Source organism: Solanum tuberosum, unplaced genomic scaffold (genome assembly GCF_000226075.1).
Source record: "Solanum tuberosum cultivar DM 1-3 516 R44 unplaced genomic scaffold, SolTub_3.0 scf00010, whole genome shotgun sequence".
Classification (NCBI taxonomy): domain Eukaryota; kingdom Viridiplantae; phylum Streptophyta; class Magnoliopsida; order Solanales; family Solanaceae; genus Solanum; species Solanum tuberosum.
The window spans coordinates 192,307-211,463 of NW_006238936.1; the positions used below are offsets into that span (position 1 = coordinate 192,307).

Here is a 19,157-nt window from a genome sequence, read left to right on the forward strand (position 1 = left end):
CCCCCCCCCCCCCCCCTAACTCTCACTCCTTCATATGAGCAAAACCATGGTTATAAATTTTTAGAATAAATTTGACCCAAGATTTTTTTATTTATTTTTTCATCTTTAGTAGGTTTTGGTGTTCCTTTATTATTTGGATTAATTTGGCTAAAGGATATACATATTAGATTTTTTAAAAAAAGGAGGTGGTTTATATAGGCTTTTTAGAAGAAACAAAAAGTTGAAAGATCATCAAACATTTTGTGAAGAAGATTGTCATGGATGTGATATCTCCATAAAACAAAATAGAGTGCATGGCACTACCAAACAGCATAATGAAGTGCATTAAATCCCAAAAAGAAAGTAGAAATGTAGATGATTTGATCCATCATACTCCCTCCACTTCAATTTACTTTTCTAATTTTTCCTCGTGGTCTTAAACATGTCAATGTGAAAAGTTTGAATTAAATAATTGTCGATAAAAAGAAAAAGCCAGTTTTTTTTAAAAAATTACTTATAAATGAAAGTAAGTCAAATAAAAAACGAGAGTAATAAAGAAAGGGGAATGGAAGAAATGATTGAAACAACCGACAAAATGCTCTTGAAATTTCTCCAACTTGAGCTTCAAAATGTAAGATATGATGTATGAAAGAGAAAAATGGGGGAAAAAAGAGAGAAGAGAAATGAAAACGCAATCAATGATGCAGAAGTGTCATCTTCAAGACTCAAAACACTGAATCAAGCAAGCAGAGAAGTGTAATGTTCAAGACTCAAAAAACTATGTATGGTCCCCAAAGAGAAAAGTCAGTGCATATGTACAAAGTTTGTAACTAACATACAAAAAAGCTATAAATGTACTGTTTATCTTCTCACTTTCAGACCTTTTGGGGATGCTGCTCAAGTTTGTCTTGCTTACTGCTAACTTCCATGCCAAATATTCTCCCACAGACCACCCTTTTTGGCTGTTTCTAAAGAGTAAAAGAAAAAAGTAAAAAAAATGTGTCCAGAATGTTCAAAGTTATCCTTGTGACTTTCTTGATTTTGAATAGCCATCTTTTGTGATCTTGACCAAGGAAAAAAGGCCTAAAAGGTTACCAAATAACTGAATCTGCAAGCAATGGATTCAAAAATAGGGCATTTGGAAAGGTAAGAAATAATGTTAAAAGCTTTAGTCAGAGATCAAACATACATGGAATGTGTTCATGCACCATACTTCCAGTGCAGTGAAACAAACTCATTCGGACCATTTTGGACTAGGTTTATATTTACATTGCAATATAACACGAGTAAACGAAAAAAATAGTTGGCCAAGAAAAAGTGGTTGATTGGCCATATGAAGATCTACAAATATATAGGGGCAAACATTTACGAAATGAAAACAGAAGACACGTATGATGAGATTAGGATTGCTACTTTGTTTCTGCAAGAAAATGCTCACTCATCAATATCGCCATTATTAATCCTGATCTCTAAGAGCTCTTCAAATGGTTGTCGACAAATTGGGCATCGGTTTGACTGAAGTCTCAATGTGTTTGCACATCCACTGCACATGCACTGGAGAACAGGAAAAAGTTATTAATAAATTAAGCAGCCAAAATGTTGAAGGCAGAAAACAGAAACCATCAGAGCACTGGAGAGACGATCAAATGTAAAATGCAACTCATGCAGTAGAAGACGACTCATTAGTCAGTATTTAACAAAAAAGCTGGACTGCATTAGTGGTTCTTACCATATGGCGGCATGGAAGAACTGCTGTATCTTTGGGTTCGGTCATGCATATTACACACTCCTTGCCTGAGCCATTGTTCTCATAATCTGGGCCAGAGTTTCCAATTCCATATATCTCATGCAGCTCGTAGCGAACATTATCAACCCACAAAATCTGCCTGATGATTCTCACTTTGAAAGTCCCTTCATGATCCTTCTCCAATACAGCTTGACTAATTTGCATATGGAGGGATGTTTTAGGCTGAGTATCACTAATATGATCCTCTGTTAAAACAGATGGAAGGCAGGTTGTAGCAGTTATTACAAGGGGAAACACACTGTCTTCTGATGATAGTTCGGAAAGATCGTCCATTTCAAAGAAACTCAAGTCAATGCCTGTCCCGAAAGGCTGACGAAATTTCTGTCCAAGTCCTCTCTGGAAAGGAACTGTTATAGGTACATGGACATGGGGATATATTGGAACAAATCTGCAATGAGGCTCTTCCTTGACAAAATAAAACACTGTGATGCTGTACAACAGAAAAGAAAAAAGAAGAAAAGTAATTTCATGATCTAAACTAGATAAGGGATTCAGCAATAAGATTTACTTATCAAAATAAATAAAGCAAGAAGATACAATCTGTAAGCTATTCGACAAGTAGTATCTACTGGTACTCCTGCCAATTTGGAGCACATAATTCCCACTGAACACCCACATACTTAAATCAATTAATATGAACCAGATCACCATTATAAAAATGAAATCAACAGATTAAGTGACTTAACATTGTTTCTTTTGAGGCTCCAAGCTTTTCTTTCTCAAATAAGTATTCAGCTAAAACTTTTGAGGTTTTCAGTTCCAACACTGAATCTGTAAAAACGAAGATCAACAAATGAAGTGACACTACATTGTTTCATTTGAGGTTCAAGCAATTGCTCACTATCACCAGAAGATTTTAAAATACTTCTCAAATAAGTCTATCTCATTAATGAATATTGTTCTTATGTGATCACAAAAAATAGGTACATAAAGAAATTCCCTGAAACTCTGAAATGTACTAAAGACAACTTGCACAGAAGAGCATGGCCAAATTATGTTTCCGGGTACTATTTAGTAATTTCCATATGAATAGTATCAGTGTCACAAATAGGGACATGGCAACTCCAAAAGGTTGTGTTTCATTTGATAATTTTCTTCCCTCTCTTTTTCTTCCCCAAGTTCCTATCGTTATTTGACCTTCGCCACACAAACTTCTCTTCTTTCTGAACACAATGGTAAGACAGGGCCTTGTTGGCAATCACATGCAACAGTGAATTTTCTTTTAGATAGGTTCAATCTAAGTTGCTCGGACTCGGGTGCGGGTTTCCGATACGGGTGAGGATCTAAAGGTTGGATCCTTCATGATCTAATTTTTAAGATTCGGGGATATGGATCATGTATGGATACGGGTGCGGGGATTCGCCTAAAAATAATTAAAATATCTAAAAATAGAGTTATAAAACCTAAATCATGAAATATTATGTGGAGAACTTACGGAGAATCCTAGAAGGAGATCAAAGGAAAAGGAGTGACATGGAAATTTCTATATAAAAGGTATTCCATTTCCTTCAATTTCACCTTATATTTTGTATCGATTACATAAATCATTAAAATTATCGAGACTATCCCCATCGATTTCGGTCAAAGTACCCAAAAGTGGTTGACCGAATCAGACACGGATCCCACACCCACACCCATCGTGTCGACACGGGTGCGTCACCAAAGTGAAGAGTCCAAACAACTTAGGGTTCAATCACATACAACATTGATGACAACAACTTGTCATTTGTAAACTACAAACACATAATGATGCAAGCAGAAATGAACGCAGTGAAGAACATGCCACATGATTTTGAAACTAAAAAATCTTCATGAAAAGGTTCTCAGATGACAAGTTTCTCATGCAGTTTAATGTACAAAACACGTAGGTCTCTTGTGGATGTAAAACGACTGAGCATTCTGTGGGAAATGGTGGTGGAGATGAGGGTGAGGAGGGGTGTAGCTATTTTTGAGAACCAATTCAGATTCATGTCGGGCGCTCAACTACAAAAGGCATTCATCTCGTAAGAAGACTGGTGGAGTAGTATAGAGAAAGAGGGGTGTGGTAATTTTCGAGAACCAATTCAGATTCATGTCGGGCGCTCAACTACAGAAGACATTCATCTCGTAAGGAGATTGGTGGATCAGTATAGAGAACGGAAGGACTTACACATGGTATTCATCAACCTAGAAAAGGCTTATGACAAAGTCCGGGGGGTTCTATGAGAGCGCTTGGGGGCTAGAGTTGTACCCGTGGGCTGTGGCATACACTAGGGCAATCAAGGATATGTACGATGGAGGCAAGACCGGGGTAAGGACAGTGGGAGGAGACTCAAAGAACCTTAAAGCTTTGATGAGGTTGCACTAGGAATCAATCCCTATCTCGTTTGCTGATAGTGAACCAATGAATTTTGATGAAGTTGTTACTGACAAAAGGTGGAGACAAGCCGAGAAAGAGGAGATCCAGTCAATAGAGAAGAACAACACTTAGGAGTTAACAACTCTTCCTAAGGATCATCGAGCAATTGGAGTCAAATGGGTTTACAAGGCGAAGAAAAATGCTCATTGAGAGGTGGAGAGATACAAGGCAAGACTTGTGGCTAAAGGCTACAAGCAAAGGCATGGCATCGACTACGACAAAGTCTATGAACCTATTGCCCGCATGGAGATCTCTTTGGTGGCACAAATGAAGTGGAAAATTCATCAACTAGATGTCAAATCGGCATTCTTAAATAGATATCTTGAAGAGGAAGTCTATGTTAAACAACCATTGGGGTTTGTGGTAAAAAATCATGAAGATAAGTTGTTGAGGTTGAAGAAAGCCTTATATGGATTGAAGCAAGCTCCACAAGCGTAGAATAATCGCATTGACAAGTACTTTCAAGATAATGGATTTACGCGTTGCCTCCATGAATATCTTTACATGGATTCGAATACCACGTTGGCAAAATGATCATCCCACCCATGATAATATCCACACTAAATAGCAATAACAAGAGAATTACAACAACACCAAATATTATAATGGGATTAATATGATACCCAAATAAATAATACAATAACACCGATGACAATTTGGTAGTATCAAAAGACGACAACTCTTTTATAAGAACAATGTGAGAAACATAGGAAAGAAATATTATTGAATTGTGTTGTGTCTACATTATTACACAAAGACCCCATGTATAGACACTACAATTCAATTCTTTACCATGTAGGATACTATTTACTATTCCTATTGCTATTCCTATTCCTATTCCTACCAAGTAGAATTGCATATACCTATTCATATTCTAACACTCCCCGTCAAGCTAGTGCATACAAATCATATGTACATAGCTTGTTACAAATGTAATTAATACAAGGATCGATGAGGGACTTAGTGAGATATTTGCAAGTTGATCACTCGACTTCACAAAATTGGCAGTCAATCTCAACGTGCCTAGTCTTCTCATAAAATACTGAATTTGATGCATAATGCCAGACAATCTCAATGTGTTTGGTCTTCTCATGAAATACTGAATTTGATGAATAATGTCGACAAATCACATAGTGATAAAATTACAGTGTTGAACTTCCCAAACCAAGCTTGCAAAGACTATTTTAAACTATAGAGTGACTTACGTAACTAGCATACAAGGCTACTAAACTCCCCATGTGCAACAAAATTAAGTGGTTGCTCCATATAGACTTCACAATGTAACGATCGCTGGAAAGTGCTCAAAATCTAGTATAAAGTATATGGATCGTGTTGGAGACAATAGACGAGTTGATATTAAATAAGAAAGTCACAAAAAAACTAGCAAGAACATGCTCAGATGCCGGAGTATTAGATTTGATGGTTGAAAGTGGTCACAGTTTTAGAAATAAAATTATATGGATAGAATCAAAATGATGGCACGAGCCAACTGGAAAATAGAAATTATATAGGTAAGGTCAGATTGACGGAACGACCCTATTGAAAAAGAGAAAAAATATGAGTAGGGTTGGAATGATGGCACAACCCTACGTAAGTCATATTTGAGGAGTCACCGGAAAGACAAATGGAACTGCGCAAATCAAATCTAAGGAGTCACCAAAAAGACACACGGTGTTATGCAACTCAAATATGAGAAAGTAGTTCGGAAAAAATCAACGAAACTACGCAAATTAAATATGAAAAGTAGTTTGGAGAAATGCACGGTGCTACGAAAATCAGAACTGCAAAAAAAGTAGTCATCGAAAGGATGACACAAGTCTACACAAATATAATATGAAAAAGTAGTCACCGGAAAGATGGCAGAGTGATACACAAATTAGATATGAAAAAGTAGTCCCCGAAAAGATAGCAAGGTACTACACAAATTAGATATGAGAAAGTAGTCACTGAAAAGATATGTGAAAGTCTTGGGCTTAACTTACTCCCCAAAAGCTAGCTTATGAGGGGAGGTTTGTCCAAGTCCATATAAGGAGAGAAAATTTCCATCCCTCTACTGATGTGGGACTTCTTAACACTCCCCCGCATGCCCAAACATCAACTGGACCGTGAACACTTATAAATGGGGGCCCAACATCAGTGAACAACAAATTGGGATAGGGCCGACTCTAATATTATTGAATTGTGTTGTATCTACATTATTACACAAATGCCCTATTTATAGACACTACAATACATTTTTTTACCAAGTAGGATACTATTTACTATTCTTATTCCCATTCTAACAAACAACACTCTTTTATTTCTTACAACTCACAATAATATTACTCCTACACTATTTTCTCACAAACTAACTAATAGCTTGTGGATTAATCTCTCTATTTGGTGTGTTTTCAAATATTAAGTTAGTACTCTATTTATAGAGTTACTGAACCTCTAGATTACATCATTAGTGACACAAATGTGGAAGCCAAACTCCACCAAAATTTAACTACCAACTTCCACAAATGTGACTGCCAACTTTCACATTTGTGGCTACCAACTTTCACAAACTTTGGTTGTTAATTTTCATAAGTGTGGCTGCGACACTTTGATCCCACAAATCTATCCCTTAATTTTGATTTTCTTCTTTACTCCCAGGCTTGATCTCAATATCTGAAAATCTTCAAACTTAAGAGGGTTTGTAAAGATATCCATAACTTGATCATGAAATTTCACATACTTGAGCTCTACGTCTTTCTTGGCAATGCATTCTCTAATAAAGTGATACATTGTGTCTATGTGCTTTGCTTCGATCATGATACACTGGATTCATTGCAAGTGCTTGCGCAGATTTGCTATCAACACAAATCATTATGGCTTCAATATGTGGCAAGTTAAGCTCCTTCAGCAATCTTCTTAGCCAAATAGCATGACAAATACATGATGGCGTTGCCACGTATTCAGCTTCACAAGTCAAGAGAGTAACAATGGATTGTTGAATTTGTTAATATAACTTCTTCCTCTTCCACGACTTCCACATCCTCGCCATTGTCCATTTCCTCTATAACTTTTTTCACCTTCAAATCCTTTAAAGGATGCCTGAGTTTTAAGAAGTTTCGCTAATGGCTCTTCATTTCTCCTTTTCATCTTTTCTTCGCCGACTTGTAAAGAATCTTCCAATTGCTCTACCGTCATTATGTCTAAATCTTTGGACTCCTCAATAGCACACACCACATAACCAAATTTAGGTGTTAAATAGCAAAGGATATTTTCTACCATATGCACATCATCAACTTCCTCCTCTTAGTTGATTCACAACTGTAATCAATCTTGAACAGAAATCCAAAATGGATTCGAATTCTTTCATTTTTAAAACTTCAAAATTAGCCCTTAGTGTTTGAAGTTTTATCTTATATACTTTATCAACACCTTGAAGAGAATTTTGTAAAATCTCCCAAGCTTCTTTTGAATTAAGGGAAAGACTTGTGGGATCAAAGTGTGGCAGCAACTTCGGCAGCCACACTTGTGGAAAATGACAACCAAATTATGTGAAAATTGGCAGCCACATTTGTGGAAGTTGGTAGTCAAATTTTGGTGGAGTTTGGCAGCCAAACTATGTGGAAATTGGCTGCCACATTTGTGTCACTAATGATGTAATCTAGAGGTTCAATAACTCTATAAATAGAGTAGTAATTGGACATTTGAAACCACACCAAGCAGAGAGAGTAATCCACGAACTATTACTTAGTTTGTGAGAATAGTGGGAGTAATATTATTGTTAGTTGTAAGAAATAAAATAGTATTGTTCTTATAAAAGAGTAGTCGTCTTTTGACACTACCAAGTTGTCATTAGTGTTATTGTATTATTTATTCGGGTATCATATTTATCCCATTATAATATTTGGTCTCATTACTCTCTTGTTATTGCTATTTAGTGTGGATATCATCCTCGATGGGATTATCATTTTCCCAACAGAAGATAAGTTGATTTAACATTGAAAATCAAATTCCCATCATTGCTCCAGTTTAATATTTCATCTTCATGAAACCCAGAAAAGTCTCCAAGAACTTGAATCTCCAAGTGTAAGCTAGCTTTTTCCACAGTTTATCTTCATTGAGAGGATGTTTGGATTGGCTTAAAAGTTGGTCAAACCTACTTTTAAGTCAGTTTTTGACTTCTGGAAGTGTTTGGTAAATATAAAAAATAATTTAAAATACGTCAAAAATGACTTAAAATAAATCGGGAAGTGTTTGGCAAGGTCAAAAATGACTCAAAATAAGTCAAAAACCAAAAGTAGGTCTCCCCTACTTTCTATTTTTTGACTTAAAAGTCATTTCAGTTTGACTTTTTATTTTTGACTTAAAAGTTACTTTTTTAAGCCAATCCAAACAGGCTCTGAGTGGTCTTTGTTCCTGCACAAGATCCACAGTCTGGTTAAGTACATTAATCTTATTCTTCTTTAGATTCCCACCATTAGAAGCATTCCATTCCTTTAGCTTAGTCTTCATCAATTTATGTTTGCAAGACAAAATATAATCTGGCCTTTCTTGGATCACAAAAGAATTCCACCATTCTTCCACCTTTTTCTTAAACCCTTCAACATCCATTCATCAATTTTCAAATTTGAAATATGATTTAGAAAATCCCAGACTCCACACTTAAAAGAAATAGGACAGTGGTTAGATAAAATCCTAAGGAGTAAGGACTGTCTAATATTATTGAACAATTCATCCACCCAACAAAGAAAAGAAATCTATCAATTCTTGAAGGGAATTCACGATTGCTTCTCCTATCCTAAGTATAAATGCCTCATAACAGTGGAGAATCAATGAGTTCCAACTCTCCCTTCCACATCCTTTTATCCCATGTCACTAAGATACCTCCAAGTCCCCGTTTGCCTACAAAGCCACATATAGTCGGTCAATCTATTGTTGCACAATTGTTTGACAATCACATCATATTTCCCTTCCATCTGTATGATATACGATATATATCTGCCCTTCTCTCTTGTATTAAAGATTTAATCATCCTCCTCTTTGCAATATCACTCAAGCCCCATACTTTCCATGAGATAATGCGTATCTTCACTGGGAATTATTCCAATTATTTCTTCCCCTGTTTATCAAACCACCATCTTTAAAAAAAAATGATCATTTAAACATCTGTTTGAGCTTGGGACTATCATGTTGGAGGTCTCAAGTTCGAAATCCCTTGCCAGCGAAAGCAAGGGGTTTGCTTTCTGGGTCGAGCTCATCGCACCAGGCTTGCCTAGTGCGGGTTACCTCTCCTATGTGGTTTGCGAGCTATTGCATAGGAGAGGGGGTTTTTACCCTTTGCGCACCCAAAGGATAACGGCTGCGGGTTTCCCTTGTCATAAAAAAAAAAGATCATTTAAAAGGTATTGTATTAAAAGTCCAGTAACCAGAAGGTGCTGTGGGGAATATACAAGAGGTAGCTCCATTAATGAGCTCAAAAAATCTATCATGGCCTCTATATCATTTGCAATTGCCAAGTTACACCAAAAAATGAGATAAACATATGTATTTAGTACTAACTACAGATTCTGATTTGCTTACAAAAATCCTTGCATTCTTTTCCTTCCAAATGGTCCACCATACTGCCGAAGGGAGAGTATTCCATGTTTTCATCTTTGTTTTACTCAAACTTTTTGAGTAACCATCTTTAAATTAATCTCCAAACGACAGATATTTCACCTCATTCTGGTCATTTGGTTTTGGGGTAGAGGGAGTAGAATTGCTAGCTTCCTTTCGCTTCTCTTCCTTCTTCTTGTCCAGTTACAGGAACAACCACACCTCCCATTTGCACCCATGAAACTCAGCTAGCTGAATCTGAATATCCATTGAATACCCTCTACTGAAAATTGGCGTGATTGCTCCACACAAACCATTGTCCTCATGATTATCCAAACCCCCTTCCCCCTCATACATCTCTTCATCACTATCCTCTTCACCATCTCCGTCTAATATTTGAAGCATCTGTAATTTGCAAGAATTTACTAGACCTTGAGCTTCTACTACTGATTCTACCCACGTAAGCGAGTCACAGCTTCGTGTATCATATAAGTTGTTAGCTTCACTATTTTCAAGTAAATAATCCAACTCGGTTAAGAGCCTGAAGTCTGGAAATTTATTACCCAAATCGTAATCAGGCTCAACCTCTTTCTTCTTTAAGAAAGAATTGAGCCTGCTACCCGAGTCCAAAATTTGGTTTAAACCCCTAAATTGAGTCCAATATTATTCAGTTCACCTACACACCCCAAAGGTATATCTAGGTGTTCAAAAATTTTAAAAACGGTGGGCCTACATGCTCAGCCACCCTACCCTCTATAATATCAGGCTTTGGATGGGACTTTACACAAAGCATAGCCATAGGCTTGACAGTTGTCTTCTTCGTCATTCTTCCGACCTTCATGCACCAACGACAAACATTCACACCAGATTGGTAAGCTGAAAATTAAACCATCATTGTCCACTTCTACAAAATTTGGGCTCTTTCTCCGTGACCCTCTGACTTCGATTTTCCCAATTTTAGGTGTGTTTTTTAAAGATTCTCCTCCTCTGTTTCGATCTATCCACCACATTTCTCCTTTATCTCCTTCACAACCTCCTTTGACCAAAGATGTAGAGGTAGACCGACAACCATGATCCACAAGCAATCAGTTATTGCTTTCTCCTGAGCACAAGCAATTGGGCACCACCATTTCAGCTGAAGGGGTTCTTGTTTCCATCTCTAGTCACACCTAGCATTACTTGTTCGGCAATTTTCCCATTAGGAAATTCAAACAAAAACTACAGTTCATTGAGGTATAACTGAACACCAAAAGCTAATTTCCATTTAGCCGCTACTATCTTCACAATTCTGACTGAGTGGGAGCTTCCAGCCTCGCTGAATAACCCCTTACTAGACATTTGCTTAGCAAGTCATTTTCCATGATTACAGAAGTACCACAGATACGTTCACTCTGATATTCGAAAATGAGATTCCCCTTCTTTGCCTGCCATTTACTCTGAGTGGCTATATCAGCATAAGAGATGTTCTGATTCAACAGTTGTCTGACGACTGGGTTCACTGCACCTTTGAGCATGAACTTCTCAACTTTTGCTGCTATATCTCCCCATCCTTTGTTCAGGGACAGTTCAGGACCAATAATTGATCTCCTCTCCCCTTGAACTACTACTACACTAATGGCTCTGCCACAACTGTTGTACTTTTGAGATAAAAATAGTTGCATATATGGTCATTTAATTTCCAATTATGGAAGTGTAGAATCCCACACAAAGTTTCATGCTTTATTTGGCTGCTAGCTAAGGAAGCTGCCTTGACTCAGGATAACGTAATGAAAAGGGAGATAACCTTATGCTCTAGGTGTTTCCTATGTGGGGAAACCTTAGAAACTGTAAACCATCTATTTCTACACTGCAAATACACTCAGCAGCTTTGGAGGATTTTCTTGAGCCTTAAAGGCATATCCTGGACTATGCCTAGGAGTGTTGCTGAGGCCTTGTATAGCTGGGAGGAGGCAAGTACCCTTGCAAAAGACAGAACTAGATGGAGAATTATCCCTGCTTCAATATGGTGGGCGATCTGGAAAGAAAGGAATTCCAGATGTTTTGAAGGCATAGAAAATAGTGTGAAGGATGTTAAACTAAACTGCATTTTGTTGTTATGTTCAATTATACTCAAAAGACACTGCCTCTATAGTCGATGTTTTAGACTCAATATAGATATAGAGTAGGAGTGTCTGGAGTGCATTTGTATATAAGGTTTGAGTACAACCCAAGTACTTTTGTGATATAATACAATGTTACCATTTTCAAAAAATATATGGTCATTTAATTTCCAGATATCATACTTATTCCTCTTTGTTGCTGATGGCAGGTGCATTAAATCACAAAGCCACATCAACACCTTCTTACTTATTCCCCTTTGTTGCTAATGACAAGTGCATGAAATTCCTCTTTCTCTCCACCAAGTCAAACCAGATTTCAGCCCCAGAGATGTCCTCAGTGACTTCAAAAGATTTATCCCCGGCTGTTAGGTAGAATTTTTTAAAACTTGTTAATGAAATCGCAAACCATGCTTTTAATCAATCAGAAGAGATTGAAGAAAAACTAATGAGCTTACATGATGTCAGTCGGATTTTAGAAAATCACCTCGTTTCGTGCTTGGGAGCATTTTCTCTCAAGTAATTTCAAAGCTTTAGACCCTTGTATTCTGATTAGGAACCTTTCCAACCCAACTAAAACTATGTCTTTTTCCCAGCCTTCGTAAAGTTTTTTTTTTCTTTTGAAACTGGTAAATTCTTCCTAAAGCTTTATAACCAAAAAGAGTAATCAAGGCCACTTTCTTTTCAAGAATTTAAGATCACACATTACCCTTGTCCCTCTAATTACATCTCAAAAATTAATTTTAGAAGTTCACTGGGAACTTTCGACGATGGCCTAAAGTTGTAGAAGAAACTAAACTACCTATAGACAAAAAAATTCAAAGTGTATGTGCAAGCATTACACGCCACTGTCTAAAATTATCCGTGGGGTTGAATTCACATAAGTTCAATCGGGAAATTTAGCCGATGGTCTAAGCTGTAGACGAAAATTTATGACCAAACATTAGATCATAATCTAAAGTTGTCTGAAAGCAGTAGTTCACATGCTTCTGATTGTGTAATGCATGGGTTATTCAAGGATTTTTACAATCGGGACAAAATATAAACACTTGCCAGTGGCCTCTGTTAAATTAGGTCTTGGGCCTAACTCACACCCCAAAAAGCTAGCTCAAAGAGAGGAGGATTGCCCTAGCCTTATAAGGAGTCTACCCATCTCATTAACCACCAATGTGGGACTTTTGTCATTCTTTAACACCCCACCTCACGCCCAGTGCTTAGCATCTGGTGCATGGGCAATTTTGATTTTGGAACCCCCATCATTGGGTGAGACGAGCCCTGCTCTGACACCACTTGTTAGGACTGAAATAAGCAGGTGTAATGCGGAAGTTAGCAAAGCAAACCTCGAAAGACCACGAGTAAGAAGACAAACGAGAAATATACCAAAAGACACAAAGATTTAACGTAGTTCGGTCAATCGACCTACGTCCACAAAGGAGATGAGCAATCCACGATATAGAGATGAGTACAAAATATAGAGAGAAATAACCTCAACCAATTCACTCGGAATACATGGGAGGTTCACACAAGTGATAACGTATCAAGCTTGTGTCCCACAAATTTTCCCCTAACCAAAACTCTCAAAGCCGTTAAGACTATATTGTGAATGCTGATTAAGTTAGAAGGTACAAGCCTCTATTTATAGAGTCTTAAACCTTTTCCTACCAGAAAAGGACTAGCTAATCCAAAACCTTTTCCTGAAAGGAAAACCTATTTATGGTAAGAAACTCAGGGAGATTAATACCCAACAAATCTCCTCCTTGGCCTGAATTTCTGTCAAAATAAATTTGTCCACCTTCTTCACATAATTTTTAGGATCTTGCATCTCTTCTCCATAATCTCCTCCATCAAATCTACGTCTTGACACCTCTCTGAAACAATTTCTCCAACAAAAATCTTCATTACTGTCAAAAAGGTTGCGGCTAGAATTACACCCGCCAAGATGAACACCCATCTCTAACCTGGCTCCATCATTGAACCATGACTCTGATACCATGTTAAATTAGGTCTTGGGCCTAACTCACACCTCAAAAGCTAGCTCAAAGAGAGGAGGATTACCCAAGCCTTATAAGGAGTCCACCCATCTCATTAACCACCGATGTGGAACTTTTGTCATTCTTTAACCGCCTCAAAAGGAGATATTTGAGAAAACCATCCCCAAGGGAAGGGCTATTGTTGGACTTTTAGATAGAGGTTTGGATTTTGGTGTGGCCGGTTTTACCATATCTACACACAAGAGAAATTTTTTTTTTTTTTTTTTTGATAATGGTAACTGAAAAAGTTAAAAAAGAAGGGGATTTTACATCCATGAAATGGAGTGTACTAATCATTTTCTAGCCTTCACGTCTATTAAGATTATTTAGCTTATTCCTTTGTGACAACAGGGACCAGAAAGACGCTAAGATACAATCCTCTTAACAGAGCATAATCTTTAATGGATACGTTTGCCACTATATCAAGCCACATATGTCATATCCCATAGATGGCACATCTGGAGGAGAACCAAATGACAAAGACTTCATCGTTAATAGAAGTGCAAAACTGTGCTTTAAAAACTACTCAATGATCTAACCACTATTAATAATGTTGCACAAATGCGGATGTCACTTCACTTTTGGCACTTGAGAGACGTAATTACGAATATATGATGCTTCAAGTCAAGAAAACAAATTAAGTAGTAAGAACTAAAGAAAAGTGTGGCTTAAAAACAATACAGCATAACAAAAGACGGGTTTATAAGGGAAATGGCTAATATATTTAGGGCCCATACATGAGAATCACAACTCACTATGAGTTCTGTTACTATCTCTATTGACTATTTAAGGATACTTTTCCATCTAGAGAATATAGTTTTATGTGTTTTAACTATCAATGACAGGGATACTACGAGCATTTCCTTGCAAAGTCGATAGGTTTCAAAATAGAGCAATTAGATTATCAAAAAAAAAAAATTTAAAAAGCTACAAGTGATGAACGCCTTTGTTGATTTTCAATTCATTAGGACAAACAAAAGAGTTTGAGTCCAAGGAAGGTTCATATGTACTTGAAGGAAAACAACAAAGCAATTACCAACTTCTTATAAGAAAGAAGCATGCAGTCAACAACAAGAAGTAGGACTTGTTCCCGTTTTAATTGGGATACGCCATATGAATCTTCAGTATTTATTCTGCTCTATTCCTATCCACTTCATCCATTCTATGATTCTAAATAACTTGTTCATAACAAATTCATCATGCTGAACTCGAAGAGAACTTTTTTCTGAAACTTCAAAAAGTACTTGAGTGAAGAAAGTCATGCAATATAGTCCCATTAAAACAAACTTAATTCGCTCAACAAGATCTTAATCAATTAAACAATGAACAAAAATCAAGATTTGCATAATCCCGAACTTCAAACTCTACCACGTCACTTTTTGGGTAAAGCAATTCAACTTCAAGTCCACTACAAGGTCTACAAGAGAAAAACTTTAGGCCTCTATAACTTCTTACCTTTTATTTTCTTTTACTTTTTTCTTTTCGATTACAAACCTATGATCCCCAATCCACAATCTCTCTTGATCTGTAATGGGTATAGCATAGCTCATGTGAGCTAAGTACGTGTGGGTCTGTAAATTTTGACCAAAATCATTGGTATAAGGATATTATTTAATTTAGAGGCCAAATTGGAGCACTTCAATCCATTGAGACACAAGTGGATAAAACAAAACTTACATACAGCTACCAAACTTGAAACTATACAGCAGGGAGTACTGTGTATCACTTTTGAGTTTTATATCTTCCCGCATCTATTTCATGTGAGTTGTTCAGACTTCAGACTCAAACTCAATGGGGTCTTTGACACTAGTTTCTATACTATTGCTCTTGTAATGATTCTACCCCTTATTCGTTCTTGGATCAGTCGCATAATTGCTAAACATAGAGAGAAGGGTAGCCAATTCCCATATTAAATTACATAATAGAAACCAGAGCAATTACACAAGTATAGTGCAAGCCAAGCTAATTTACAAGATATAGAAGCAGTGTAATTTTGGCAGACGTTTTGTACAAATCCATCAGAATTCTAATGTTTGGCAAGCTAAGTTAATAAAAGTTGTTGTTTGCTTATCAAAAATAATAACAGAAAACAAAACAGTGACACAGACAAGCTCAGATGATCTTCCAATCACAGATGCAGCATCAAGTAGTTAAAGATGTTTTCAAAAGGATAATTGAAGGAGCAAGAGAGGAGTCATTTTGTTCACTTGACATTACTTCAGTAACAACTATTACACCACACCCTCAATTACTCAAACTAGTAGGGGTCAACTATATAAATCGGTTACATCCATTCTGTTGCACTTGGGTCCATTTTGTTCCAACCACTTAATTGTCTTTTAAGACAAACTGGGGTTCCATAAAAACTAGATTAATCTCTAATCAACTTAAAAGAACTCCAAGAAAACACAGGACATAACATATGCATACCTATACAATTAAATTTAATCTCTACTAGTCAATATTGCTTATATGGATCTCTTGCTTCAAAATTTCTTTAGTCAAAAAGCTCTATATATGATAGCAACAGGAAACTCCGGAGCAGTATCTTACTGAAGTTACGGGAGCTAGTTATCTTAGAATCATGTTCATTAAGGAATGTAACTTGATAGCAATACTAAGAAACAAGAATAATAGTATAACATCTTTTTTTCTTTGAGAAGGTAAAGTAATGAATAATAATATAACTTCTTAAACCAGTAACCATTAGCCCACTAGACTTCACCAATTCAAAAGTAAGATACAATACCCTAATGAATCTGCAGATATAACTTCAATTTTTCGCAATAGTAAGGCCACAGAGTAAGAGCAAAGAGCCAAGCAACATCCATTTAGCGGCATAACAAGCAAGAAAATCTTTCTTCCCCAGTTGGATAATCTGTTAACTCTAAACTTAAGATAAAGAGGATCTTGGAATCTTCTTAGAAAACATAGACTTCCATCAGCTAGAAGTAAAGACGTTACACGGTAAGGAGATCCGACAAATCACACATTCGTATAAACAGCATGGCTTAAGTGAGGTGCCCTAATTTCCTTAACAAGAAAACTACAAAAAGAAAGAAAGATCTCATCTTTCATTCTTGGTATTTACTAATTCACTTGGAACAAATTCAAATTGGGCTACCACATCTCATTTTTCATTTTCAGTACCCAAATCAATCAGCTCAACTGGGTTCCCAATTAACATCATTTTTCAAACAACAACGCAATTCAAAAACATCTACAATTCAATAAATCAAGCAAATCATGGAAAAGAGCACTTACTTTCCATCAAAGAGAGCATCAAAGACAAAAGAAACCAAATGGCGATCTGGGTTTCGCTCATCAATCTCAAGCTTTAACGAATCTTTATGCACATTTACACCACTCTTAACTTTCTTAGCTTGTTGGGTCTCAACATAAGGTGATGGGGTCACCATCCCCACCACCTGATGATGAGGAGGAGGAGGTAGGTAAGAGGCAGACCAATCATTGTTATGATATGGAGTAAAAACAGACCTACCCACTACAGGATTAGTGCAGTGGCAGGTAGAGGGGTAGGAGTAAGAAGGTGGGGGTGGGGGTGGGAGGAGATGAGGTGGAAAAGGGAAAGGAGGAGGGGGGTGGGAGTGGTAAGGAGGGTCAGAGGAGTAGTAAGAGTAAGAAGAAGAAGAAGAAGGGTAGGAATAATAAGCATTCCAGTTATGATTTCTTCTTCTGTTGTTGCTCTGTGAAACGCCCATCACTATTTTGCTCCACCGTTCTCCGCCACACACCACCGCAGCTCAGCTCTGTTTGGACTGTTGGGACTTTAGAGTGACAAATGCCTCTCTCTCTCTTGGGAAATAACAGTGACCTTCCTTCTGTCCTTTTCTCTCTCTTGTTTTTTTTTTTTTGAAACTTTATTTTTTTTAGGTAAGATTATTCTAATACAATTTGTCAAAGTTTGGTTGAGAAGAGTTTCTTTTTTTATGGAAAAAGACATCAAATGCATTTTGAAATTGCTTGGATAAGTTAAGTAATTGAATTTTTATTTTTTTATACACATTAAAAGTGAATTTCAAAAAATCAGATTCAAATTTAATAAATTGAGCAGAAAACATGTGTTTCTGATGATTTAACATATTATAAATAAAATAATTATCCTTCATTATATAATTATCATCTTAATATTTTAAGTTTCGATTCATTTCATTTCGCTTCACCTATAAAATCTACTTTATCTTATCGAATAAGAACTCTAAAAGATTGATTTTTGACTATTTAGATTGAATAGATAGCTTCAATATTCATCCGATTTCATAGTGTTTCATAGTTCATCCTCATCTTTATATCGTTAATCGAAGTTTCAATGGCATAATCAAAGACATTTAGTGATTTCAATCTATAAGTGCAAGATAAACATTTTTATCTCAATCTATAATTTAAGCATGTTTGATTTTAAAAAATCTAGTATGTTACAATCTATTTCACCATTTTAAAACTAAACGGAAGCCTTATATCTCATTATATTTTTTTCATGCGATTTGAGATATGATTTTTTGGTCTTTAATTTTTTTTCAATTTACAGTTTAAATAAATAATGAAGACTTTAATATGTAATAAAAGAAATTGTGAGACTTATTATTGTAGTATAGCATGAGTTTTTGGTTGTGGAATGTGTTGTTGTTTTGATCGTGGTCAAGAGTTCCGCTTTCATATAACATTGATATGCTTTTACTATTTTTTAAATTGTTAAATTGTAGTTTAAATTGATTACTTTGAGGTTTTACCATGATGAGATTGTTAAATAGGAAAACAATCGATGGAGAAATTACTAAAATTTTAGATGATGGTATAAATACATTATCCTACTTTGAATTGAAGAATAAATCTAGAATATGATGCTCAAGTGTATATTATATGTGAGAATGCCTAATAGAGGTACTTTGATAGAAATTATATCAGATAATATAATGAGAAATTGTGAATAGTTATTTATTTTCTTGATCGCATGTGACTTCTATATATATGCAGCATTGACAAATGGTTCAATAGGATCGGCTCAAGCCTAAATTTTGACATCAAGAGTCAGTTACACTCTTAAAGTTTGAGGTGTGACATAATAATTATTTAATACTTAGTATTTTCTCTCTCTGACTAGAAATGCTCTTTTATGAGGTGAGGGGTACATAATTTGCAAGAAAAAGAAGATGATGTTCTCGACTTTTTTATTAAAGTAAATGAGCATGTGTGAGAGTCGAGTTTTGAGGCTTACAGGTTACAGCAAGGTGCTTGAATTATTTCAAATGTTCTTG

The 19,157-nt window shown here is 36.2% G+C and overlaps 1 protein-coding gene across 1 annotated transcript; it reads right to left on the minus strand.

Annotated features, from left to right (window-relative positions):
• Window positions 1-1,101: 1,101 nt before the first annotated feature.
• LOC102597784 (probable E3 ubiquitin-protein ligase LUL4) lies at window positions 1,102-17,755 on the minus strand. The gene is made up of 3 exons (XM_006339341.2): window positions 17,146-17,755; window positions 1,709-2,216; window positions 1,102-1,533 (listed from the first exon to the last, which is right to left on the minus strand). Exons 1-3 carry the CDS (start codon window positions 17,601-17,603, stop codon window positions 1,414-1,416), a joined length of 1,086 nt encoding a protein of 361 aa, XP_006339403.1. The 5' UTR covers window positions 17,604-17,755; the 3' UTR covers window positions 1,102-1,413.
• Window positions 17,756-19,157: the final 1,402 nt, after the last annotated feature.